The sequence below is a fragment of the Dendronephthya gigantea genome, unplaced genomic scaffold (assembly GCF_004324835.1).
Source record: "Dendronephthya gigantea isolate DGI-Jeju-01 unplaced genomic scaffold, DenGig_1.0 000015F, whole genome shotgun sequence".
Classification (NCBI taxonomy): Eukaryota; Metazoa; Cnidaria; class Anthozoa; order Malacalcyonacea; family Nephtheidae; genus Dendronephthya; species Dendronephthya gigantea.
The window spans coordinates 434,915-461,805 of record NW_021163025.1 but is presented as its reverse complement, the minus strand read 5'-3'; the positions used below and the strand labels follow the sequence as shown (position 1 = coordinate 461,805).

General features: G+C 37.0%; 2 protein-coding genes across 2 annotated transcripts; both read left to right on the top strand.

The window, feature by feature from the left end:
- Positions 1-6,873: 6,873 nt before the first annotated feature.
- LOC114520158 lies at positions 6,874-8,735 on the top strand. Its single transcript, XM_028540383.1, has 5 exons — positions 6,874-7,211; positions 7,290-7,320; positions 7,448-7,511; positions 7,627-7,762; positions 8,185-8,735. The coding sequence occupies exons 1-5, from the start codon at positions 6,888-6,890 to the stop codon at positions 8,677-8,679; spliced, it is 1,050 nt and encodes a 349-aa protein (XP_028396184.1). The 5' UTR covers positions 6,874-6,887; the 3' UTR covers positions 8,680-8,735.
- A 3,770-nt stretch (positions 8,736-12,505) lies between these two features.
- LOC114520231 (uncharacterized skeletal organic matrix protein 5-like) lies at positions 12,506-13,713 on the top strand. The gene is made up of 3 exons (XM_028540460.1): positions 12,506-12,551; positions 12,660-12,795; positions 13,009-13,713. The coding sequence occupies exons 2-3, from the start codon at positions 12,730-12,732 to the stop codon at positions 13,507-13,509; spliced, it is 567 nt and encodes a 188-aa protein (XP_028396261.1). The 5' UTR covers positions 12,506-12,551; positions 12,660-12,729; the 3' UTR covers positions 13,510-13,713.
- The last annotated feature ends 13,178 nt before the right edge of the window (positions 13,714-26,891 follow it).

Sequence of the window (26,891 nt, the reverse complement as noted above, 5' to 3'; positions counted from 1 at the left end):
AAGTTGTAATTTTCAACATGTGTGAACTTTGATTTAGTTGTGGTCGAGCTATCCAGCGAAGTTAATGGAGGTTTGGTTGAGCCGAGTGGAAAAATTGGATATTTTTCTCACTTTAATCGCAAACCGCGCAATAAGACTATATATAACGCCATATTGGCGTAGGAAATAGCCTGCGAATAACAGAATCTATTTATACGCTTATTCCACGCGCCGATCTTACAAGTTCCATACTGATGACGTATTTTGCCGTGGATCTCCGCAGAATTAATCAGTAACAAACACGTTATTGGCTAAACCATAAATTATGCAAAATATGATATGATTATGCGAATATAATGCAACATTCTAAAAAATTAACGACTTGCCAGAACGGTCGGTAAACTGACAAATACATCTCTTCCGTTAAAAAATGCAAACGCCCATCAAATTGATTAGTTGATAATTTGCCTATCCTAAAAACTTCTTTATCCTATTCACACAACTACTTAAAATATTTGCCGATATTCTTTCATATTTCTCGGCTCAGTCCGCTATATTGTTTTGAATGTTACATTATATTCGTATAATTTATAGTTTAACCAATAACATAACGTGTTTAAGAGTTATGACTGATTAATTCTGCCGAGATCCACGGCAAAATACGTCATCAGTATGGAATTTGTGACATCGGCGCGCAGACTCTATTTAACGCGTTTCCCCCCACCGTGGAATAAGCGTATAAATAGATTCTGTTATTCGCAAGCTGCGTAGGAAACAGATTCTCCCAACAAAAATGTGCTGACGTAATGACAAAAGCAGCCAATCAAAGAAGACTTGGTGCAGGAATTCGGTGCTTATATTTATATATCTGTCAAGGACCATCCTGCAATAGAGCTTACTTTGTGGTCACGTTTGCACTAGAAGAAAGAAAGTTTTGGTAGCGAATTTGTTCATAAAGAATTGCGGTAAGTTTTGAACCCTATTTCAGAAGCACCCTTCATAATTCGTACTCGTATTGAACAGCACAGTTGGTGATTAACGATCATAAATCAAACAAAGTTGTGTATATTTATATAGTTTATAGAACTTCGGCTATTACCACGTTTACAATTATATGACCGATATCAGAGTCAGACTTGCATTGCTGGGTATATCAGTGAATATTGTAAATGGCGATAGACTATAGTGGGGACTTCGAACGGTAATGCTAACATTGTAGTGACTGGTTGTAGATGCAAGTTAACGCCTCGCTTTCTCGGCTTGTGCCGAATGCATTAACAAACACTATACAGTTTAATGTGTCAATTAAACTCGATTACACTCCGACTGCTTTGATTGACAGGGAATAATAAAAAAAATGCGCACGGTAATTCACACATGCATCAAAGCTGAGGTATCGACCTTAATTTGCGAAGTAAGATAAATTCGTAGTCGAAATTAGCAAGAACAAACAACTTAAAATAAAAGATTGCAAATAATTGTTCAAAACAATTAAAATTTAATTAGTTCACCAGTTAGTCTTAAATTAAAACAGTTTACTAGGTGAGACTAATCAGGACTTCAATATTATAATAATTTACCCTGCATGCATGTTAGACATCTCCTCTCTCGTCATATGTAACCACATGTACAGGCCATAAACGACGTCTTAAACATGCCTTTTGGATCCCTTTCTCTGCTGTAATGAATTTCATTGTTCAGGGTATATCATGTATATAGAAACATCGGAATTTCTTTAGAAATCAAGCTTGCTCCCAAAGCACAAATGATTATATTTACCTATAGAGCTTCAATTCACTATTAATTGTATTCCTGAATTGAATGCATGTCAATACTTAATTGGCATATGACTTATGTTGTAGTTTTCATTCAATTTCGCCCTTGTCAACTTGATCGATTGTATAGTCCAATTTAACATGCAGATTGAGTTAAAAAAACTGACAGTAATGTCAAACCATATGCAAACTTGCGTCCTAACTGCTGTAATTTGAGAGAAGTTTGCTAACGTAAATCATATTGATCAAAATAAAAAACTTTTGAGGTAAACTCGCATATAAATAGGAATCGATTTTTAACTTGCGTTATACAGGGTACAGTGAAAGATAAAATGATAGGACGATTAAAGTGGCATTTGCATAAGTAGATCTTCAATTTGCATTCAAATGTCAGTGCAACGCCAACAGTCCAACTTTAATTATACTTCTGTGACTTGAAAGTACGTTAAGGCTATTCTCCATTACATCCAAATCTGCCCATGCGACCGTGACTGGCCTGAAAAACAAAGGGCGCTTCGCCCAGCGATTGCAATGGAAAATTGCGTTTATGTTCCTTGTTATTCGAATTTTAAATGGCTTAAAAATTGAGATGAAATGTAAATTAACATTACCATGGCTCGACGAACCACACGGGTTTCATCAGTTCACATTCAACCCTTTAAGTTAAATTGCTTTGCTTTAGTTAAATTGCTGAGTTGCCAAAAAAAATCTTATTGTTTGTTTAATGTACACAATTTACTCTGCTCGTGTTTTCGTTACTAACCGCAGCGTCGACAAAAACAGTGTACGAACTTCGACATCCCCGAAAATGATAATTCTGTTTCACGCACCCTTGGCATTTAAATCACTTTTGCAAGCGCTATCGATCATCTTGGCGGTATTCCGGTGTCTTTAGCCAAAACACTCGCAGAGATATTCAGTTTTGCTTCTCCCGACAATATTGTCTGGATTTACATGTGTGGAGTGAGTTAATTAAAGAACAAATTCTTTTTCAAAGCTTGTGTGTTGTGAGATTAATAAGTTCATTTCTTGCAGAGAGCAGTTTCCAATTATACCTTTGCGAATTGCCCGTACCAAATTTGCAGCTCTGACATCTAAATCGATTTGTTTTGTCTGTGAAACACCAACGTGCGGCTTTGGGCAAAAATATATCGCTGAATGTGTACATTGTTCATTTCGTTATTCTAGAAGTGCAAACATTGTCATTGAGCTTCAAAAATTTAATAAAAAATCCTGGGTGAGATCTTCAGTTCCGTTTTCTTAAAAACTTCTTAATTAATTGCGTAAGTTTCATGTTGATATTTGTGAAGAAAACTGATCGCTGTATCTCTACTGTATTTGTCGGACTTAGTATCTTCTATAATTAACTCGTGGTCATACGTTTACGCAAGATAAAAATCTGCATGATTGGTTTCCTCGTTACATTACAGTGCGCACTATGAATGCTTATACAGGGTGTCCCAAAAAAAAGCAACCACTTAAATATGCAGAACATTAATACAGCTCTAAAGCGCAATAGATAAGCACCTCTGGGAATTGAAAATGGCTCTTAATTCTTCAGTTAAAATGCTAAAAGTCATTTTAGCTGAACTATGGTGCAAACCCGAACAATATTAATATTCTTGCATATTTAAGTGGTCGCGTTCTCTCTCGAGACACCCTGTACAGTATACATATTGAAATCTGATTTAAATTTCTTGTTTTAGAAATGCATTCCTTTCTTCTTATTATTTTCGTATCCGTCATCCTTTGCACAACGTCATATCCCATGTCTGGCACGAGACGCCCCACACGATCACGACCTCGGACCACGGTCCGCGTGGGGTGCTCCTACCAGGGAAAATTTTATCCTCCGGGGGAAATTGAGTCTGATCCTAATGGGTGTTATGGAGTGGTATGCGACACCAGCGGGTTTGTGTACATTTGGGACAACTTTAATTGCGGAGCAACCCCCCGGCCAACAACACTTCCGTCAACAAAATTTTCGCCAACACCCCTCCTGGGATGCTTCTACAATGGGAAGGTTTATCCCCCCGGGGAAATTGAAAGTGGCAATGACGGACAAGGGTGGTGTTACGGAACTTTGTGCACGGACGATTACCATGTGGTATCATGGGATAATTTCAACTGTTTGTCTACAACTCCGCTACCACCTACCACTATCCACGTTCGTCCTACGACACTCCCACATAGCACCAAATGATCATAAACATCCAAACCTAGCATTCCAGTCTAGAAGTCAACTTCGTCGGTTATGCTTGTGTTCAGTAGTTTTAGACATTGAATAATGTAATTTTATTTGTTTTGATCTTCTTTGAATAAACTAGATATCTTACTTTATACGTGTACTCCTGTTAGTTTCGATTGCTATCACCAATTCTCAGTATAGGCTTTTAAAGTTTTAGTACTTACGTTTTCAATATAACTATAGTTTACCTCGATATCTTTTAAAAATTCTTTGAGGGTAAATTACAGTGTGGCTTCTGCGCATCGGCTCTGCTCATAACAATGCGTAGACCTCTTGATTTAAATGCATGTACATATTTAAGGTTAGAGACTATCATGAATGTTTTGTTGACAAATAAACGCACGCGCTGACGATAAAATGAACGAGAACTTTCAATATTTCGCAGCAAAACTTTGCATTCGCACTACCTTAAGTAAGATCTTTCTAGCTAGGATGATTTCCTTCTAGTTATACTTCGATCAAAAATTAGTCTAAAGCGCAAGTCGTCCATGCATTGACACAGGTGCAGAGAGTTCAATATAGAAAACGTGTGTGCACTTTCAGGTCACGTAGCACTGCCACACGCAGTTCACCTAAAAACGACAGCTCAGACAAATTGATTGACAAACTAAAATTATTACTACTCAAATTATTCATTTAAGCTGTCGTGGTTGAAAGAGGAAATGGTCCTGACATCGCAACTAAATGACTCGCCATTTGAACAAAGTAACTTTGCAACTTTGAGAATTATATAAAAGTGTTGTCGATATTCCCGGAAATATCACGTGCTAAATAAGAGCAAACATGCCACAGTATCTCTGTCCATGCACGTAATCAAAACACTAGATGTACAATGTTTAAACTATCCTTAAACCTTGCAACGAGAAACATCAGTTAAAAAACGCTGGCCAAGCGCACTTCCCGGATTCTACTCATTTCCTTCATAGGCTTCTAGGGCCGGTTGTACGAAAGCCAGATGGCGCCGCTATCCACCGGATAAATGATTTTTTCAACCGTTATAAAAATGCTCGAAAAGCGATAAAATTTCATCTTTAGAAGCAACAATTAATAAAGAGGATCCTCTTTTTAGGAATACTACGATTTAATTAAAGTTATAGCAAACAGCGGGCGGTGGATAGCGCTATCCGGCTTTCACACAAGCGGCACCAGTACTTTAATTTAAATACGGAAATTAACGACATCATTTCTTCATCGACTTCCTTAAGTGTTTTTTTAAGTGCACTAGCGCCGAGATGATGAAATAATCTCTCGTCTGGCAGTAAATTGGCAGTATCAATACATGCACGCGCATTTAAAAACTATTGGCAATTTAATTTTAAATTTCAATACTGATACAAATAATAAATCATATAGACTATAGTGTTTTGTAATTATTTACGGTTTACAATACAAGAATAATGATTTCTTACAATAAGTTACGGCCATAGGCTAGTGTCGATACGAGACTATGTGAAGTGTTTTTTTTTAGCCTTCGTTCCGTTTTTCTTAATTAAGTTATTTTCACCGATGTGGAGAGTCTAGGTAATTGTCGAGAGTCGAGAGTCGAGAGTAAAATGTCGAGAGTCGAGAGTAAAATGTCAAGAGTCGATTTCGCGCACAAAATGATGTTTCTATTTATGTGTTAGGTTTACTTTTACTTATATTCATAGCACGTTACCTATGCCAAGAGACTATGGTGACACTGTTTTTTTATCAATTGACGCTTTATGTTTCAACTTCCGACATGGATGCGTCAAGTGACAGAACTCGACGCACACCTTGCGCTTTTTGTCTCGTTTATGAAACGATCGATTCTGTCTTTAAAAGTGTTGCATAAATATAAAAAAATGTTGAAACGGTTATATTCCGATATTTTGAGCGGTAACTCGGGAAACTCGGGCGAGGAAAATGAATACCAAATGAGTCCGAAGACGTGGCTCTGGCGAAAGCCCTAGAAGCGAGCAACGTAACGTAAATGAAATATACTGCGACTTGTTCATCAAACAAACACGCCCTTTTCACACTAGTTTCTTTTATAGACTTTTACTTTTAGACTTTTACCTGCTGTGATTGACCTTTATCTGAAGGGTCAGATAAAGGAAGGCAAGATCTATATAACACTTACAAACATCGCTGTCTGTGGCGTATTCAAGCACTCAGATGCGAACATATTTTGCAAAGCATGCAGCTGATGCAGGCATTTTATTTCGTGGAGGTCTACATGCGTGTGTGTCAGAAATGCTAAAACGCTCAGAAATATGAGTATATAATCTTTAACAGAATCGATCGCGCTTGATAAACGTGACAAAAAGCGCAAGGTGTGCGTCGAGTTCTGTCACTTGACGCATCCATGTCGGAAGTTGAAACATAAAGCGTCAATTGATAAAAAAACAGTGTCACCATAGTCTCTTAGCATAGGTAACGTGCAGTGAATATAAGTAAAAGTAAACTTAATACATAACAATAAAAACATTATTTTGTGCGCGAAATCGACTCTCGACATTTTACTCTCGACTCTCGACCTTTTACTCTCGACTCTCGACTCTCGACCTTTTACTCTCGACTCTCGACTCTCGACAATTACCTAGACTCCGATGTGGAATAGTTCGGATGAAAATTTGTCTTTCAGATTTCCGTTTTCAAATCGGTCATTGTTTGCTGCATACACATAGAAATATTCTATTCCATCGGCCACCTTGACATTTTCACCGCAATTACGATTAAAATCCTATCAATTTTCTTCGTGGATATCCATTGTATTTGAGATGTGGGAGAGCCATTTTTTGTGGGGAACGTGAGCCAATTGGCTTGCGTCTTCCACAATCATCCGAACGAGGCCATTCAAATTAGTATGGGACTAACAGGTGATTCCACTCTACTGAAATTCGAATATCGCTCGGTACACAATGGCAACTTTGCTGACAATTTGCGCGTTGTTTTTCTCGTCGGAGCTAACTCAACTAAGCGAATGCTTAACAGAATCGGCTGTGTTTCGCATACACGCCAAAAAATACCTGGCGAATCATGTAATCGATACGAAACAGGCAGAAAGCGAATTTGAATGCGGCCTGCATTGTGTTAGGAAAGAATCGTGTGCCTCTGTGAATTACAAAATATCTGGAATTGGCAAAGGTCGCTGTGAGCTCAACAACGATGCTATTCAAGAGACGTCTAACGGCGATGAGGAAACAAATCCTGAATTCAACCACCTTGTTATTGAAATTGAAAAGGTGAGTTATGTACATCATTTATAAGTTATAACCTCGATTTGTACTGAATATTCCTCTCAAGTTTATCTTCTCCCTTAGAGAAGAAAATCGATTGAAACGCAGTTGCAAGGTTAGTCTTATCGTTTATCTGGAAGCACATAATTATGAAGTCCTGAAGTGCCGACGTGTTGTTTTTGTAGTAAATGCATAAACCAACATGAACAAACTTCATTTTGATTACAAGTATCTTATTTTAGAACCTGTGCAAAGCGAGGAGTATCGTCGTTTATCATCGTGCAAAGATGTGCTGAAGAAAAATAGGTTTGTACGTAAAGCTTGCAGTGGCCATTGAGTATGTTTTACATTGTGACGGATAATAGTCACGTAGCTTAAGAATATTTCACTCATGCGAGCGATCATGTACTTACTGTTTCAGAAAAGCAATCAATGGAGTTTACACTCTGAATTCAATCGCTACTAATCAGTCCTATGACGTGTACTGTCACATGGCCAACATTACGGCATGTGGCGGAGGAGGCTGGACACTAGTCATGAAGATGAATGGGGAAAATGTACGTGCAGCAGATTGGTAACTAGTCAACACACATTATCACCTTCATCATGCCATTCTGGCACCCAGAGCGTTTTATTTGCTTATTTAGCTCGGCTACAAGAAGGAAGATCGTTTGAGTGGCGCGGTAGTAATATTCATAAATTCATGTTATAAAAAGAAACAATTCCTAAAGGAACTAATAATGCTGAACGTGAATATATGAATATTCGCCCCCCCCCCTCTACATAACGATCTTGGGCCGTTCTTGCTAGAATGTATACTACTTATTGCTCATTATGTGTCAGACATGTTATTGTAAGTTCCAGTACGTCTGCCTGTTGCTTGAGTATATTGTCTTGCAGACTCAGTAACCTGTTAGAAAGGTTCCGGGTATGAGAATGACATAAAACACCAGACGTTTATTGCATCCTTATACCATAGGACACATTCATTTACAATTCTCCTCTTTGGACAAACAAGGAGACACACGCGATACAAGATGGTCTGGAAGGACTGACAGAGAAAGAAAGCAAATTGGCTTCGTACTGGAAAACACCGTTCACTAAGGTTTGCCTGGGCATGTCGTATAACGGAAACAGAAAATGGATGACCTTCGACTACACCGCCAATTCGCTGTACAGTGCGATAGCTGACGGCACATTTAGGGCAACTACCGCTGGCTGGGCAGCATGGAAATCGCTGGTCAGGGACTCGTCACTACAAAGGAACTGCAACAGGGAAGGGTTTAATGTCATTTCGAAAATACGAATTGGATTATTTGCCAATCAAGAAAAGGATTGTAACTCGTGCGATTCACGGATTGGCTATGGAATTTGGATCAATAGAAAAACTTGCGGAAATTATGCCCACCCAAACTGGGATCCCGATAATGGAGGCAAAGATTTCGTCACATTTGGATATATTCTTGTTCAGTAACGAAGCACATCAATATTTGGTTTTATAGTTTTCACCGCAGCTTATACAGTTCTATTTCTTGGTTTATTGTCATACTACCTAAATAACAAAAATTTCCCAGCTTGTAAAGTCAGTTAAATAGATAATAATTTTATTTACTAACAACGTTGCAAAAAAATTAGCGTTGCTAGTAAGACGACCAATAGCGTTAATTATTAGCAAGACATTTTGAATTGGAAATTATAGGTCATTTAACTTATTCTGACTCACCCAGAATCCGCCACTGTAATAAAAGTGATGTTTTCCGCAAACATATTCTTTTCTTCTCAATGATCCGATTTGTAATAAATATATTCTCACTGCTCGCCTCACCGCACAATACCTTGGATGAAGTATGGATTCAGTATGACGATAAAATAATGTTCTGACACAACCCTAGGCGGCTTTGTGTAAGCATTCATTTTATTTCTCTACAAAACATTCGCTAAATAGATATACTCGATCCCCTCTCTAATACTTAGAAAGGGATACATCGATGGGATCCGTGAAGGTTGTTTCTAGCGTGGAGGACAGCATCTAACTCGATGAGCTACGACAGAGAATAATCGATCGATGAAATCAATGTTTTGCGGCAGCAGCCTGAAATAATTCAAAATGCAGTGCGCCGCATATGCAAACGAACAATTATTTGTGTCGAACAAAAATTAGTGGGGAACACATTGAAGGGCATGGGCCATAGCTTTTTGAAAAGTTAAATCAGTTAATTCATGTGACATAAGCCGAGAAAACCATTCATTACTCAGTTACTTAAACCGTCAACTTTTCACATTCATAGATAAGATAAAGCCGAATGGCGCCAAAGCACGTAGTTTTAACATAATGATATATGTACATGGGAGATGCATGGGAATGAGACTTTGAAGAAATAATCGCATTTGCAACGCACGCACAGCAAATACTATAATGATGATAAGCGGAGGGATGTGAATACAGTAACGCACAGTAAAATATAACAGTTAATACTTTGATATTTGCCACAAATTCAATTCACTCAACTTGGGATTTGCGGATTTACTGGTGAAAATTCCAAAAATTACATGCATGCAACATGTCTACTAAAGTAGCATATGTCGCCAAAATTCTTCATACGAGCATACTAAACTAATTCATGCACTTCTACTGCTGAGATTAGTTCGCAATTCTTTAGACTCGGAATTCCAATTTAGTGAGCAAATTCCTAACAAAATATGATTTGCATATTGAAGATTTGAAGCTTGCAGACGGTAAAGATAAATTGTCTAAATTAATAAACTTGCATGTGTTTATGCTGAAGTCTCAAAATGGGCATTTCACAGCTGCCAGATATTTTTGATAAGTTTTCAAAAGATTACAGAGTACGTGTATTCGGAGAAAAATTTGGACTTGTTTTAACTTATTCAGTAGCATTTTTCTCTGAGAGCAAAACAGAAATGCACAAATGTGAATCAGTGAGTTTTTCGAGTTAAATTTTCATAAACACTAATTTCTGCCGTCGGGTAATTTGCGAATATATATTTCTTTTCTTTCTTTCTTTCTAATCACTCTATTGCAGAAATAAAATATTTACAATTTGGCAAGAGCCACCCGCACAGGACATAGTCCCAATTGACTACAGCTACCATTGAATATTAGCTACTAATTATTGAGGACAGATTTTCCTTAAATTCCATTTCAACCCACGTTTAGATAAGTAGCTAGATGTTTAGCAAAGTGCTTTGTGTTTTTAAAAAAAGTTGACAAAAACAATTTACTAATACGTGTAAATAGTCATTAGTCATTAGTGCATTAGCCAAAGACGTCAGCATGAATTGGAATTATTAAATACGCCACAAGGAGACGTTTTTTGTTAGCCTAAACATAATTTAGTTCAAAACAAAATTCAAAGCAAACCGGAGAGCCATGTTTTCTGCCATTTTCCTCCAAAACTAATACTCAATTCTTGGGAAATTGGTTTCAGTCTTCAACTGTGTTTCTAAGAATATTTAGGGCAACGAAAGAATACTAAATTGGGTCTCGTCACAATGTGGCCGACCGTATTTTTTAAGGGGACAATTAACGGGTTCTTTGCATGCATTATCTTACGCGGACACATTCACAGCGGTAATATAATTTTGAAAACCGATAGAATACTTTCTCTTGTCCGGACGTACTGCATGGTCACAATGACTGCGCTGATGATATTTTGTGCTTTATATTTCGTTTTGCAAATACCACAGCCTGTCCAATGCAGGAAAGAAGCATTGTTTCGAAAACACGCGAAGAAATACTTGGCAAATAATGTCATAGAGACAAAACAGGCAGGAAGCGAGTCTGAATGCGGCATGTATTGCCTGAGAAAAGAATCGTGTGCGTCAGCCAATTACAAAACCTCGGGAATCGGTAAAGGTCGATGTGAGCTCAACGCCAAGGCGCTTCAAGAAGTTGATGAAGAAGCGAACCCTGAATTCAATCATCTCGTTATTGTTGAAAAGGTAGAAAACATTACAATATATATTTGCGTTGCTAAGTCGTTTGTTGCATGTTTATGATAACCCCGTGCCAACACTAAGGTATCGCCGAATGTAAAACTCTAACAAGGCGCAAACATAAACGAGTCAAATGAGATAAGAGAAAAGATTTACAATTTTCCAAATCAAACACTTGATGTTTCAAATATGCTATCTTTAGTGTAAATTTACAACACGGCCAGAAGGGCAGGTGTCGGTTGTATCAAGCCCGTTTAGCTTAAACGGTGGTTAAATTCAAAACAGAAAGCAAGTCTATCGTTTTATTCAACAAGCGAACTAAATTTTTTTAACCTCAATACAAAGATACTTTTTACAACTACATATTCTGTGCATAATATTCAAATTCACTCATTCAAGAAAGATCTAAGAGCGCTATTTAATTTTGACTTATCCACCGTTTAAGCTAAACGGGCTTGATACAACCGCCCCCAGGCCGAAAAGCGGTGAGGTGTTTGGGCTCGTGCGGTTCAGTTTATTATTTTAGATCAGTGAAGCTTGTATCATAGCAAAAGTTCAATTTTTTATTTGAAGGGCTTATCAGAACCTGTTTCCTCACACAATGCGAAGCATGAAATTCCAAAACAAACAGGTAAGCCTTGCCGATTTCCCATTAAGTCGGTTCTGCATTTTTGAAAGAATGTGCACAATTCAACAAGTAAGGGCGGTTTTCCACAAGGCGAAACTTTTCGATCGAACGAAATTTTTCGCGTGATTTTCTTTTTAATTCTAATCTGTCAAGGGAAACCGCTACAGTCGAATTCTCGCAATTTAAAAGAAAGTGAAGGGACAAATTTCGTTCGATTAAAAAATTCCGCCTGGTGGAGAACCGCATTTAAGCTACCAAAGTTTGCTGGCTCGATTCGGCTGTATATCACCAACACCTGGCTATTTTCAACATTTTACAAAATAGAGGAGATCATATCAGGTTCAGAACAAGAAATTTACAGTATTTGCTTCCAGCTTGTGCCGAACTTTTTTGTTCTTTCCACTGAATGACATTTCTTGGTGCATTATTGCAAGTGAAAATGAATGTCAACAACAATGCTTCCATGATGTTGCATTGCAAATTGGATGACGATCAGTTTCGACAAAAAAGGTTGTTCAAGATGCGCAGGAGAGAATCTATTCATCACAGGATTTTATCTAAGCTCTCCTCCCCCTGGCAATGATAGTGACCTCATTAGTTACCTTGAGGAAGCATGATGTTGCTTCTTGCATGAACGAACTTCAGTTCATCTTCAGTTCAACTTCAGAAACATCTCAGTTTGAATTCAAGAACCTTATTTTAGAACCTACGCAAAGCGAGGAACGTCGTCTTTCGTGCAAAGATGTGCTAAAGAAAAATAGGTTTGTATGCAAAGGTTTCAGTGAGTATTTTTTACCTTGTTACGAATAATAGTCACGTGTCTTAGAAATATTGCACTCATGCGAGTGATCATGTAATTACTGTTTCAGAAAAGCAATCAATGGAGTTTACACTCTAAATTCAATTGCTACTAATCAGTACTATGACGTGTACTGTCACATGGCCAACATTGCAGCATGTGGTGGAGGAGGCTGGACACTAGTCATGAAGATGGATGGGAAAAATGTACGTTCATCAGATTGGTAACTAGTAAATTGTTACTTAGGCTATAATATATAGGTACTTAGAGCATGCGCAGTATCTGAAAGCCATGTTTTGTGAGTAACAGTTTGGTTGTCGCTTGAGCACATAGTCTTGCAGACACAGTCACATGTAAGAGGGGTTCTAGATACGAGAATGACATAAATATCAGGCGTTTATAACATTCTTATACCATAGGACACTTTCATTTACAATTCTCCTCTTTGGACGAATAACGAGACATATGCGATACAAGATGGTCTGGAAGGACTGACAGAGAAAGAAAGCAAGTTGGCTTCGCACTGGAATACTCCGTTCACAAAGATATGCCTGGGTATGTCGTATAACGGAGACAGAAAATGGATGACCTTTAACTACACAGCAAGTTCGCTGTACAGTGTGATCACTGACGATCAATTCAGGGCAACGACCGCTGGCAGAGAAGCATGGAAATCTCTGATCGCTGACTCCTCACTACAAAAGAACTGCAACAGGGAAGGGTTTAATGTTAATTTAATAACAGCAATGCGAATTGGACTTTTTGCCAATGAAAATAATGATTGTTATAGCTGTGATTCATGGATTGGCTATGGAATTTGGATCGATGGAAAAACTTGCGGAAATTATGCCCACCCAAGCTGGAATCCCGATAATGGAGGCAAAGATTTGGTCACATTTGGATATATTCTTGTTCAGTAACGAAGCACGTCAATATTGGGTTTTATAGTTTTCACAGCTTGTACAGTTCTATTTCCTGGTTATTGTCAAACCACCAGAATAACATTCATTTCCCAGCCTGTGAAGCCAGCTAAAATACCTTATATTTATTTTAGTAACAACGTTGCAATAAAGTAGCTGAAATCCCTAGAGCTAACGTTAGTTTCACAACATATCCTGCTAATATTTCAGGAAAATAACGCTGTATATATAAATATATATATTTATTTATATGTGTATGTATATATTTATATACTTAGAAACTTAGAATCAGGAGAATAATTTAATTTGATATTTGCTACAAATTATTTAGGTGTTAGAACTTAGGGTTTGCTAATGGAATGATCCTTTAACTATATTTACGTCTACACGAATGGCTTACGCGGCCAAATTAAAAACTGAAAAACCAGAGTGCTCAGCAAAATTACAGATGTATTGGTGAGAACAAGAATTTATAACTCAATAAATGAATTATTTCACAGAGATTACTTTATTTACTTGCCGTGGTCTGAATTACTTAATACGCCACAATAATTTTTCTGGGTTTTGAAAAATGAAATTCAAAACGATTGTTTGAATAAAGCTACGTTCATAATATTACCATAGAGAAAAACACAAATACCTGAGAGACATATTTTCTGCAGAAATTTATTATTTCCTTTCCATGATCTTTTTTTTCATGATCTAATAAGAAAGACTTAACTAACATGCAATTGCAATGACCAAGGTTCAGGTTAACGGATCGAAAGCTTTGCGGCATTAAATAAGTTACGTGCATGTTGTACCTACAAGCTAATTAACTTGTTGATGTCACCATGCAAACGACAAGGTGGTGATGAATCATGGGGTAATGAAACAGCCTCGTTCCCCGGCTCTTTGAAGTACTTCCGGAGAAAGCACTAAGCGCGCGGGGGTGCTTGGGAAGGTTGCGAAGTTGCAACGTTTTTCATTGGAAACAATTAACAGGTACATTGTATGGTCCCCCGCAGGCAAATCCACATGCAGCGGTAATATATTTTTGAAAACATAGAATACTTATTTCATTTGTCCGCATGTGATGGTGACAATGACTGCGTTGCTGATACTTTGTGCGTTTTATTTCGCTTTGCAAATACCACAGCCTGTTCCAGGCAGAAAAGAAGCATTGTTTCGAAAACACACCAAGAAATACTTGGCGAATAATGTCATAGAGACGAAACAGGCAGGAAGCGAGTTTGAATGCGGCATGTATTGCCTGAGAAGAGAATCGTGTGCGTCAGCCAATTACAAAACCTCGGGAATCGGTAAAGGTAGATGTGAGCTCAACGCCAAGACACTTCAAGAAGTTGATGAAGAAACGAACCCTGAATTCGATCATCTTGTTATGGTTGGAAAGGTAGAAAAGCATTTAAGAATATATATTTGCGTTGCTAGGCGCTTTGCAACAACTAATATACTTCTTTCCTGTCATCCTGAATAGATATTCGTTCGCACACTCTGCGATATAAATTTCCACTGATATTTTTAAAGTTAAGACGCAAGCAAACTGACATTGCCAGTGGCGTAGGAAAATGCATGATAATTTTAGGGGGCATATTTATATATTTATGTTGTGCGTAGCCAATTCTTTTTGAAATTGATTGTCTTTACAGTAATACATGTATAGTTTTAGAGATGGTTTCATGAGAAGCAAATTAAATTTTAATTTGTTTTCCTGCTAATGATTATAGAAATATTCAGATCCAGCCTCGTCATGCAATTCAACAACAAAAATACAGCACCAAACAAGTAAGACTTGACAATTCTGCGTTAAATATTTGCGAATTACACGTTTAGTGATTAGAAGTACATGGTAACGTGGAAACTCAATTCAATTTACACATTTTCAAGTTCGAAATTTAGCTATACATCCAAACTGTTCCATCGCAAACTGGAGGATTAGTTTTGGAAGCGAGGGCTGGTCGAAATGCGACAAGGAAAATCTTTTTATCACAGGATTTTATCGGCGTTCTGCCTGGGATGAAGATGATTATATCACATCTCTTTACGAAGCGAGATGCTGTAATTCGTCGCCAGTGTTCCACGCTTAGAGTAGCGTGTGTGACGAGAGAATGTGGGAAGGGACTTTGAAAAGGTACGTATTTTAGAGAACGGACTTTATCGGGGACCTTTCAGAAAATTAGGACAAATCCAGACAGCATATTGTTGCAAACCTATCACTCATCCTGATAAGTATGGATCGTGTTATGATGAAGATGTTGGAACATCGTTCAATCAAGAAGGATGGTCAAACTGTTCTCAGCCTGGGCATTATATCACTGGCGTTTATCGCGGATATGGACCATGATTGAACAATATCGACAAATTTCGTTGCTGCAACATGACTGAATAAGGGAATGAGAGGCAGCAAATTTGCTCAAGAAATCAAAGTTTTTCTGAGAGAAATCAACAGTTTGAACCAAATTGCAAACAAATTGTGTGACAACTTTTCACATTCATAGATAAAATAAAGCCGAGTAGCTATAGCGCGTAGTTGTAACATAATGATATATGTACATGGGAGAAATGCATGGGAATGAGACTTTAAAGAACTATATATAATCGCATTTGCAACGCACGCACAGCAATTACTATTTTTTGATGATGAGGGAGCTAGGGACGTACAGTAATAAAACAGTTAATGATTCAACTTGGATATGTTGTCACAAATTCACTGAAGTTAGGATTCCCTGATGAAAATCCCGACAATTGACTTTTCTTATAATAACGTCAAACGCGGAAAGTCTCATGTTACACGAAATTTAATTGGCTCCACAAAACTATCCAGCCAATCAAATTTCGTGTTTTCATGAAAAAGGTCTGTTGCATGCACGCGACATGTCTACTGAAGTGACATATATGTCGTTAAATTTTTCATATGAAAATAATGCATTCCTACTGCAGAAATTAGTTTGCATTCATAAATATAGGCGCAATTCGTTGTGCTGGCAATTAAATTTGGTTGGTGTGCAAAAAGATATATAATGACTTGCACAGAAGGTTTGAAGCTTGCAGATGGTAAAAACATATTGTCTGCATAACCTCACTGCATGTATATATGCTTAAGTCTCAAAATGTTCATTTCACAGCTGCCAGATATTTTTGATGCATGAGTTTTCAAAAGATTACAGAGCACTAATATTCGGAAGGAAATTTGAACTTGTTTTAACTCAGTCGCATTTCTCTGAGGGCGAAAAATAAATGCACAAATGTGAACCAGTGAGTTTTCGAATTAAAATTTCATTTGTGCGGTGTTGGGTAATTTACGAATATATATTAGTTACCAATTATTGTAGACAGGTTAAACATTCAGGCTCTTGGGAAAACAAAACTCACTATTTCCCTCGGGAGCATATATTAAGTGTATAATATATTAACAATATGGCCGACCGCAGGCACATTCACAGCGGTAATACACATGTAAATATAAACTGTACCTCCATTTGTCCGCACGTACTGGTCACAATGACTGTGTTGCTGATACTTTGTGCGTTTTATTTCGCTTTGCAAATACCACAGCCTGTCCAATGCAGGAAAGAAGCATTGTTTCGAAAACACGCGAAGAAATATTTGGCGAATAATGTCATAGAGACAAAACAGGCAGGAAGCGAGTTTGAATGCGGCATGTATTGTCTGAGAAGAGAATCGTGTGCGTCAGCCAATTACAAAACCTCGGGAATCGGTAAAGGTCGATGTGAGCTTAACGCTAAGACACTTCAAGAAGTTGATGAAGAAACGAACCCTGAATTCAATCATCTTGTTATGGTTGAAAAGGTAGAAAAACATTTTACAATATATGTTTGCGTTGCTAGGTGGTTTGTTGCGTGTTTATGATGATCCCAAACAAGCAGCAAACATAAACGAGTCAAATGAGATGAGAGGAAATATTTACAATTTTTTAAATTAAACACTTGATTTTTCAAATATGTTATTTTTAGTTTAAATGCACAAATATATAGCGTGGGATAAGAAAATATGAAGAAATTTCTGACTTTCTGAAATTTCTGATAAAGTTGAAAAAGGCCATCTTGCATTGTTGAAAGACACTGAGTCACTATACCTGTTAATATCATATCGTGTTCAGAACAAGAAATTTACACCATTCGCTTCCAGCTAGTGCTAGTGCCGAACGTTTTTGTTCTCTCCACGTTTTCCATTGCATTATTGCAGTATACAAGTGAAAATGTTGTCTATTCCTTAATGTCAATGATTCCTTAATGCCAATGTTTAGTTTTGCTTCCACCGTGTTTAATTGCAAATTGGACGACCAGTTTCGACAAGAAAGGTTGGTCAAAATGCGCAGAGGATAATCTTTTCATCACAGGATTTTATCGAAGCTCTCCTCCCCCTGGCAATCGTAGCGACCTCATTAGTCACCTTGAAGAGGCAAAATGCTGTAATTCGACACCAGCTTTCAACCAGAGTGGCGTGTGTGAAATCGTTTCATATGACTTGAGAGAGTATGTTGAAGTAACCTTTCCTCTCGCAATAATTATAATACATAACATTCGCCTCAAATATACAAGTAAAATTCATTAGAAGTTTGGGTAGTGCATGAAAATAAGCATCCGCCGTGTAAAATACTTTTAAAAATACATTAATTTCCTTTTTTTATAATATATAGAGACGATATGTGGGGTTTTTGCCCAACTGGTTACTTTCTGAACGGATTATATCGAAAAAGTTACAACAAATTAGGTCAAATCACAGAAGCATATTGCTGTCGACCTGGTAATCACCCGGCGAATTATGGATCATGTTATAATGAAGATGTTGGAGCATCGTTTGATCAAGAAGGATGGTCAAACTGTTCTCGGGCTGGGTATTATATCACCGGACTGTATCGTGGATTAGGAAAATGGTTGAGCAATATGGACCAATTCCAATGCTGCAGTATGCATGATTGAATATGTCCACGGGAAGTCGAAAATGAAGTTTTGCAAGGAATTAACCAACCGTTCAAACCTATTTGAAAAACAGCAAATTGTTTTACAACATTATAATATAAATATATGCATCTTTAACATTGCTATTTAACACCAATGAAGAGTCTTCCACAGGAAAATTAGACTGTAACGCTAAAAATATTCAAAGATGAATACAGGTGGATGGGACTTAAAATGATTAATCCTATTTGCACGCACATATATGCATAGGGCTTTCTTTTACAAGGGAGCAATGCATTTTGTAGCTGCACGCTTCGAATACAATTTCTCACCAATTGATCTGCCGTAGTTTTTAAGAGGTCGAAACCTCCGGAGGTTTCCTAGCTGTGTGTTTTATGGAGACGCTCAACCGCAGATGATAAGTTATTTGCAGGTCTATTACGCCAGTGTTAAACATCGAGTGTTATAGGTCGGTAGTATAGTATGTACATATTCGTCCTTATGTGATCATGTTTGATAGGGTTGTCAACGAACTAGAGAAAACACAATTAACAAAATACATTTAAATTTCTCAGTCATTCGAGATTTGTAATTCAAGCAGATTTTAAGCCACATTTTACAGTGTTTAAACTACGTTAGCAAAAATATATTACTTATATATATCTAGGCCATTAGCTAAAGAGACTTGTATAAATTGAAATTACTAAATATGCAAGAAGATTTTTTGTTTTTCGAGAAGAACGAACATGTTTAGTTAAAAGTTTGATGAAGCAGTGGCGGATACAGGGCCGGTAAGTCAGAATAATGACCTCAGCTTTAACTTGCAATCATATTGGTAGATTGTTATGTAAAAAATATTCCTTAGAAATAAGTATTAGCCAATAGCATTGTTACTAGGGCATTTTGAATTGAAAATTAGGCCGTGTAATTTATTCTGACCTACGCTGAGTCCACCTCTGTGATAAAGTGATGCTTTCCAGACATATTCTATTCTTAAGAATCCATGATCTGATGTTGTAAATTTCTTTCAATCGTCCATTTTTTCCCAAGAATATTTTGGGGTGTTGTAAGAGCACTAAAACTAACAGCCAATAATATAGCGAAACATTTAATTATTATATTAACGCGACAATATGGCCGGTCGCAGGCACATTCACAGCGGTAATACACATGAAAACATAGACTGTACCTTCATTTGTCCGCATGTACTGGTCACAATGACTGCGCTGCTGATACTTTGTACGTTATATTTCGTTTTGCAAATACCACAGCCTGTCCAATGCAGGAAAGAAGCATTGTTTCGAAAACACGCCAAGAAATACTTGGCCAATAATGTAATAGAGACGAAACAGGCAGGAAGCGAGTTTGAATGCGGCATGTATTGCCTGAGAAGAGAATCGTGTGCGTCAGCCAATTACAAAAGCTCAGGAATCGGTAAAGGTCGATGTGAGCTCAACGCCAAGACACTTCAAGAAGTTTATGAAGAAACGAACCCTGAATTCAATCATCTTGTTATGGTTGAAAAGGTAGAAAAACATTTTACAATATATATTTGCGTTGCTAGGTGGTTTGTTTGTCAATTTAACTACATGTCAACGAGTATCGTGATCGCTTCTCAGGAATGTTAAACTGCAATAAGACGAAATTTAAGAGTCATAAGGATGAGAGTACAGATTTATGATTTATAATTAACCCAGAAAGTTGTAGTAATTTAATCAAATTGTTAGAATTGTCACACTAGCTCGTTACCCTGAAGTTTTCTTATGTGAAATGAAAAACTATGTTAATTTTCCCTTTTTTTTTCTACGTACGTTTAATATTTATATTATTGCAGTCACAAAGCGATGGCTTCAAGTTTCGCCTCTAGATGACCTGTTGGGTCTGGTTTGATTTCGGTCTCCTTGTTCGTGGAGAACGAATAAGCTTTTGGTTGCCGTTTCGAATCTAACTATACGATTACGATATACAAGGTGTCCCAAAAATAAAAAACTTACTAGTCTTAAAATTGAAATGAGACATCTTGCTTTGTTTTGGTCACGAATCATTAACTGAAATTATATCAAAACGATTATAGTCTGTTTGTTTTAAAATGCGTTGAGTTAATAACCAATCTTTTCAGCAAAGAAAAGTGTTTTTAAACTATGTTGACAAGAACTAAATTATATCAGTATAGTCAAATTATGGCTAACGAGGTCGCGGTGTGAATTAAAATTACTAAATATGCCACAGCCAAAAAGTAATTCTGTTAGCGCTAGACAAATACATAAACTGTACATAATTTTTTCGCAAGCAAGTTTTCGCTTTCCTCCTATCAATTTAAATTTGACCGTAAACTACGCACTACGATATTAAACTCACAGGCTCTTGATATAGTTCAGACGCAGGACAAAATACAACGTAACTATGAGCTTAGGCCTCGGTATAAGAATGGTCATGTAGTAATACAATAGTTTTAGAGATGTTTTCATCAGAAGCAATATAAATTTTTGTGCTCCTTTATACAAGGTGTTCCAAAAAACGAGCTAGTTTTGAAATTGAAATGAACCATCTTGCATTGTTTTGTCACGAATCATTAACTGAAATTATATTAAAACAATTATAGTATGTTTGTTTTAAAATGCGTTGAGTTAATAGCCAATCTTTTCAACAAAATAAAACTATGCTGAACTAAATTATATCAGCAGTTAAATTAAATAAAGAGGTATAGCGGTGTGGATTGAAATTACTAAAGATGCCACAGGCAAAAAAAATCTGTTAGTACTAGACACATACATAAACTGTACATATATCCGCATGCGGGTTTTCGTTTACATGCTATCAATTTATATTTGACCGTAGCCTACTCACTAGGGTACAAAACTCACGGGCCCTTGCAAATGCCAGGGCCAACCATGAGCGAAGGCCTCGGTACAAGAATGGCCATTCAGTAATGCATGCCAGCAAGCATGAATAGTTTTAGAGATGGTTTCATCGGAAGCAATTTAAATTTTAATTTGTTTTCCTGCCCAATGATTATAGAAATATTCAGATCCAGCCTCGTCATGCAATTCAACAAGGAAAACACAAAACCAAACAAGTAAGCCTTAAGAGTTCTGCGTTTAAATTGCTATTTGCGAATTATACGTTTGTGATTAGAAGTGCAAATGAAATTCAATTCAATTCACATACTTTCAACTTCGAAATTTAGTGATATCTCCAAACTGTTCTATCGCAAACTGGACGATTAGTTTTGAAAGTCAGGGCTGGTCAAAATGCGACGAGGAAAATCTCTTTATCACAGGATTTTATCGAAGTACTGCCAGGGGTGATGATTTTATTAATTACCTTGACGAAGCGAGATGCTGTAATTCGTCAAAAGCGTTCAGCGCTCAGAGTAGCGTGTGTGAAGAGTTGTATTGGCACGACACTTTTAGAGCTGTGTACGTATTAAAATCGCTTTTCGGGTAATTTTTACCTGTTTGAAATCTGTATTTAAATTCCGAGTCTTTTTTGTGTTTTGATGTGTCTTTCAATTTAATGATGCTTTCCTCTACGATGAATAAAATACCAGCATGCCTATCTAACTTTTTTCATGTAGAAATGAAACTTGGAGTCTTTGTTCGAATGGCTACTTTCTCAACGGATTTCATCGCACGAATTTCAAAAAATTACCAAACATCAACTGGGCAAATTGCTGCAGACCCAGGAATCATCCTCTCAAGTATGGATCGTGTTATGATGAAGATGTTGGAACATCGTTCAATCAAGAAGGATGGTCAAACTGTTCTCAACCTGGGTATTACATTGCTGGCGTTTATCGTGGGGTTGGTTTCTTTTTGAATAATATCGACAAATTTCGATGCTGCAGCATGACTGCATGAATAGGTCAATGACAAGCGACAAATTTGCTCAGGTATAATCAAAGATTTTTTGCAAGACAAACAAATTGTGTGACAACTGCACATGTGAGACAACTTTTCACATTCATAGATAAAATAAAGCCGAATGGCTATAGCACGTAGTTTTAGGATAGTGATATGTGTACATTAGAAATGCATGGAAATGAGACTTTGAACGCACGCAATATTTGCAATTACTATATTTCTTATGATAATGAGTGGAGGGAATACAATTACGCACAGTAAAATAAAGCAGTTAATAATTCAACTTTGATATTTGTCACAAATTCACTCAACTTTCAGTGAAAATTTGAAACTTGCAGGCGGTAAAAACAAAGTGTCTGAATTCATAACCTTGCATGTGTTTATGCTTAAGTCTCAAAATAGCCATTTCACAGCTGCCAGATGTTTTTGATGAGTTTTCAAAAGATCACAGAGTACTTGTACTTATAAGGAAATTTTAACTAACTTAACTTCGATAGCATTTTCTATGAGAGCAAAACAGAAATGCACAAACGTGAACCAGTGAGTTTTTCAAGTTAATTTCATAAACGTAATTTTCAACGGTGTCGGGTAGTTTATGAATATACATTAGCTACCAATTATTGAGGACAGGGTTTCGTTAAATTCCATTTCATTCCACATTTTCCTTCAAAAATAAGTAGAAAACACTGAAAGCCAAGCCAATGTTTAGCAAAGCGCTTTGTGCTTTGAAACCGTATAAGTTAACGAAAACAAATTACTAATACAGTCCTTTATAATCCATTAGCCAAAGAGGCCGGCAAAAATTGGAAATGCTAAATATGCCACAAGGAGACTTTCTTTGTTAGCTGAAACATAATAATTATTATAGTTCAAAACTAATTTTAAATCGTTCGACAAAGAACGCTTATAGTTTATGACGTTTTTGTCGCGGAAAACACAAGCATTCACGAGAGCCATGTTTGCTGCAATTTTTTTTTTCCTTTTCTACGATTTTTTAAAAATTGATTTCAATCTTTCATTGCATTTTCAAGAATATTTCGGGCAATGAAAGAATACTAAATTAGGTCACGTCACAATGTGGTCGACCATGTTCCACGAAATCTCATTGGCTCCACAAAACTATCCAGCCAATCAAACTTCGTGTACAACATCATACTTTCCGCGTTTGACGTCATTATGAAAAAGGTATATTAGCAGGTGCATTGTATAGCCTACCGCAGGGACATTTATAGCGGTAATACACATGAAAACATAGACTGTACCTTCATTTGTCCGCATGTACTGGTCACAATGAGATCGCTGCTGACACTTGTTGCGTTATATTTCGTTTTGCAAATACCACAGCCTGTCCAATGCACGAAAGAAGCATTGTTTCGAAAACACGCCAAGAAATATTTGGCGAATAATGTCATAGAGACAAAACAGGCAGGAAGCGAGTTTGAATGCGGCATGTATTGCCTGAGAAGAGAATCGTGTGGGTCAGCCAATTACAAAACCTCGGGAATCGGGAAAGGTCGATGTGAGCTCAACGCTAAGAAACTTCAAGAAATATCCGATGTTGATGAAGTAACGAACCCTGAATTCAATCACCTTGTTATTTTTGAAAAGGTACAAAAACATTTAAGAATATATATTTGCGTTGGTAGCTAGGCGCTTTGTAACAACTATTATACTCCTTTCCTATCATCGTGAATACATATTCGGTCGCACACTTTCTGATATAAAATTCCACAATTATTTTCAAAGTTTAGACGCAAGGAAACTGAAATGGCCAGTAGCGTAGTTAGCATGATGATTTTGGGGGACATATTTATATATTTATTGTTGTGCGTTACTAATTCTTTTTGAAATCGATTGTCTTCACACGTCTGTTAACATGCATGAATATATGAATATGCCCCCTCGTCCCAATCATGTGTGCTTACACCACTGGAAAGGGCTAGCCTTTAGCTCCAGGCTTCAGTAATAATGCTCACTAATCCAAAAATGTATTGTTTAGAAGTGGTTTAATGAGAAGTATTTTTTGTTTTCTAAAGCTCACAGATGCTTGATATCGTTCAGACGCACGGCAAATGACAGGGCCAACCATGAGCTCAGTTATAAGAATGGTCGCCACGCAGTAATACATGTACAGTTTTAGAGATGGTTTCATGAGAAGCAATTGAAAATTTAATTTGTTTTCCTACTAATGATTTTTAGAAATATTCAGATCGAGCCTCGTCAAGCAATTCAACAATGAAAACACAAAACCAAACAAGTAAGCCTCAAGAATTCTGCCTTTTATGCTTGCGAATTATGCGTTTGTGACTTTGTGATTAGAAGTGCATGCATGGTAATGTAGAAATTCAATTCAATTCACATACTTTCATCCTCGAAATTTAGCGATAGCTCCAAACTGTTCCATCGCAAACTGGACGATTAGTTTTGAAAGCAAGGGCTGGTCAAAATGCAACGAGAAAAATCTCTTTATCGCAGGATTTTATCGAAGTTCTGCCTTAAGTGAAGATGATTATATTAATTACCTTGACGAAGCGAGATGCTGTAATTCGTCCCCAGCGTTCAAGGCTCAGAGTAGCGTGTGTAATGAGACTATCTGGAAAAAAACTTTGCGAAGGTACGCATGAAAGTCGCCTTTTAAAGAATTTTTGTTTGGTATCCGAATTTAAATTCAGTGGAGGGCTTTTTTGTGTGTGCATGTGTCTTTGTTGACTAATGCCATTACTTTCCAATTAATACAAACCTGCATATCGATCTCACTTTTATTTTGTAGAGATGAAACATGGAGTCGTTGTTCAGACGGCTACTTTCTCAACGGACTTTATCGCGAAGGTTTTAAAAGAATAGGACAAATTAAATCACGGCAGCATACTGCTGCAGACCCAGCAATCATCCTCTCGAGTATGGATCTTGTTATGATGAAGATGTTGGAACATCGTTCAATAAAGAAGGATGGTCAAACTGTTCCAAGCCTGGGCATTATATCACTGGCGTTTATCGTGGACATGGGTATTGGTTAAAAAATATCGAAAAATTTCGATGCTGCAACATGACTGAATAGGTGAATGAGAGGCGGTAAATTTGCTCAGATAATCAAAGTTTTTCTGAGTGAAATCAACAGTTAATTTGAACCAAATTGCAAACAAATTTTGGGGGAACTGCACAAAGCTAAAAGAATATAGCTTGAATATAGCTGAATATAGCTTGCAGTATGTTATTATATACTATAGAAAATATGTATACATGGTAATGAGATTTAGTAAATATAAACCTATTTGCAACGCACGTGCACAAGGCAATTATTGCGTGGACGAAACGCAAAAGTATTAGCTACACTATAGGTGTCAAAAAATAATTATATAATCCGGTTTTGTTACAGAATATTCTCAACGAGTAAAGTTATCAAAACAATCTTACATTTAGTCAGCGCGTGGCTAAAACGATAATTTGTGGGGGGGGTTTATATACACAGTTCTACCCGACGGATATCTTTAAGTAAGTTCAAAAGTTTACAATAGAAATCCGTTGTGCAGATTTGAATATATAAATAAACAGACACCCCCCCCCCATTTATTGTTCTAGCTGATTTAATGTTTAATCGTCTTTCATCCGAATGGTGACGGAGGTAATGCTTTCAAAACTAGCAGTATACTGTCTTCTACTGAGTTGTTTCTATAGTTTGTATGCATAAAAATACAGCATTAATTCCAATTTCGTCAAACGGCAACACACACTGGAATATTTCAAAATATTTAGGTTACTTATTCTCGAAACACGCTCTTCACCAAAGAGGCTTATAGAATTTAAAGAGTTTTCCCGCCAGATCTTTCCTGCCTTACAAAACTTATAATTTATGAATATACATTAGCTACGAATTATTGAGGACAGGGTTTCGTTAAATTCCATTTCATTCCACATCTTCCTTAAAGGACAAGTATAGTAAGCACTGAAAGCCAAGCCAATGTTTAGCAAAGCGCTTCGCGTTTTGAAACCGTATAAGTTAACGAAAACAAATTACTAATACAATACGGTCATTTATAATCCATTAGTCAAACTGTCAAAGAGGCCAGCATAAATTGGAATTGCTAAATATGCCACAAGGAGCTAGTTAGCTGAAACATAATATAGTTCAATACTAATTTTAAATCGTTCGAGAAAAAAATTTTATAGTTTATGGCGTCTTCGTCGCGGTAAACACAGGCATACCCGAAAGCCATGTTTGCTGGCATTTTTTCCCTTTCTACGATTTTTAAAAAATTTATTTAAGTCTTCAATTTTATTTTCAAGAATATTCAGGGCAATGAAGGAATACTAAATTAGGTCACGTCGCAATGTGGTCGACCGTATAGACCTTTCTTATAATGACATCAAACGCGGAAAGTCTGATGTTCCACGAAATTTCATTGGCTCCACAAAACTATCCAGCCAATCAAACTTCGTGTAACATCATACTGTCCGCGTTTGACGTCATGGTGCGTTTTATAGCCTCCCGCAGGAACATTTACATCGGTAATACATAGACAAGATACAATACTTTTACTTGTCCGCACGTACTGGTCACAATGACTGCGTTGTTGATACTTTGTACGTTATATTTCGT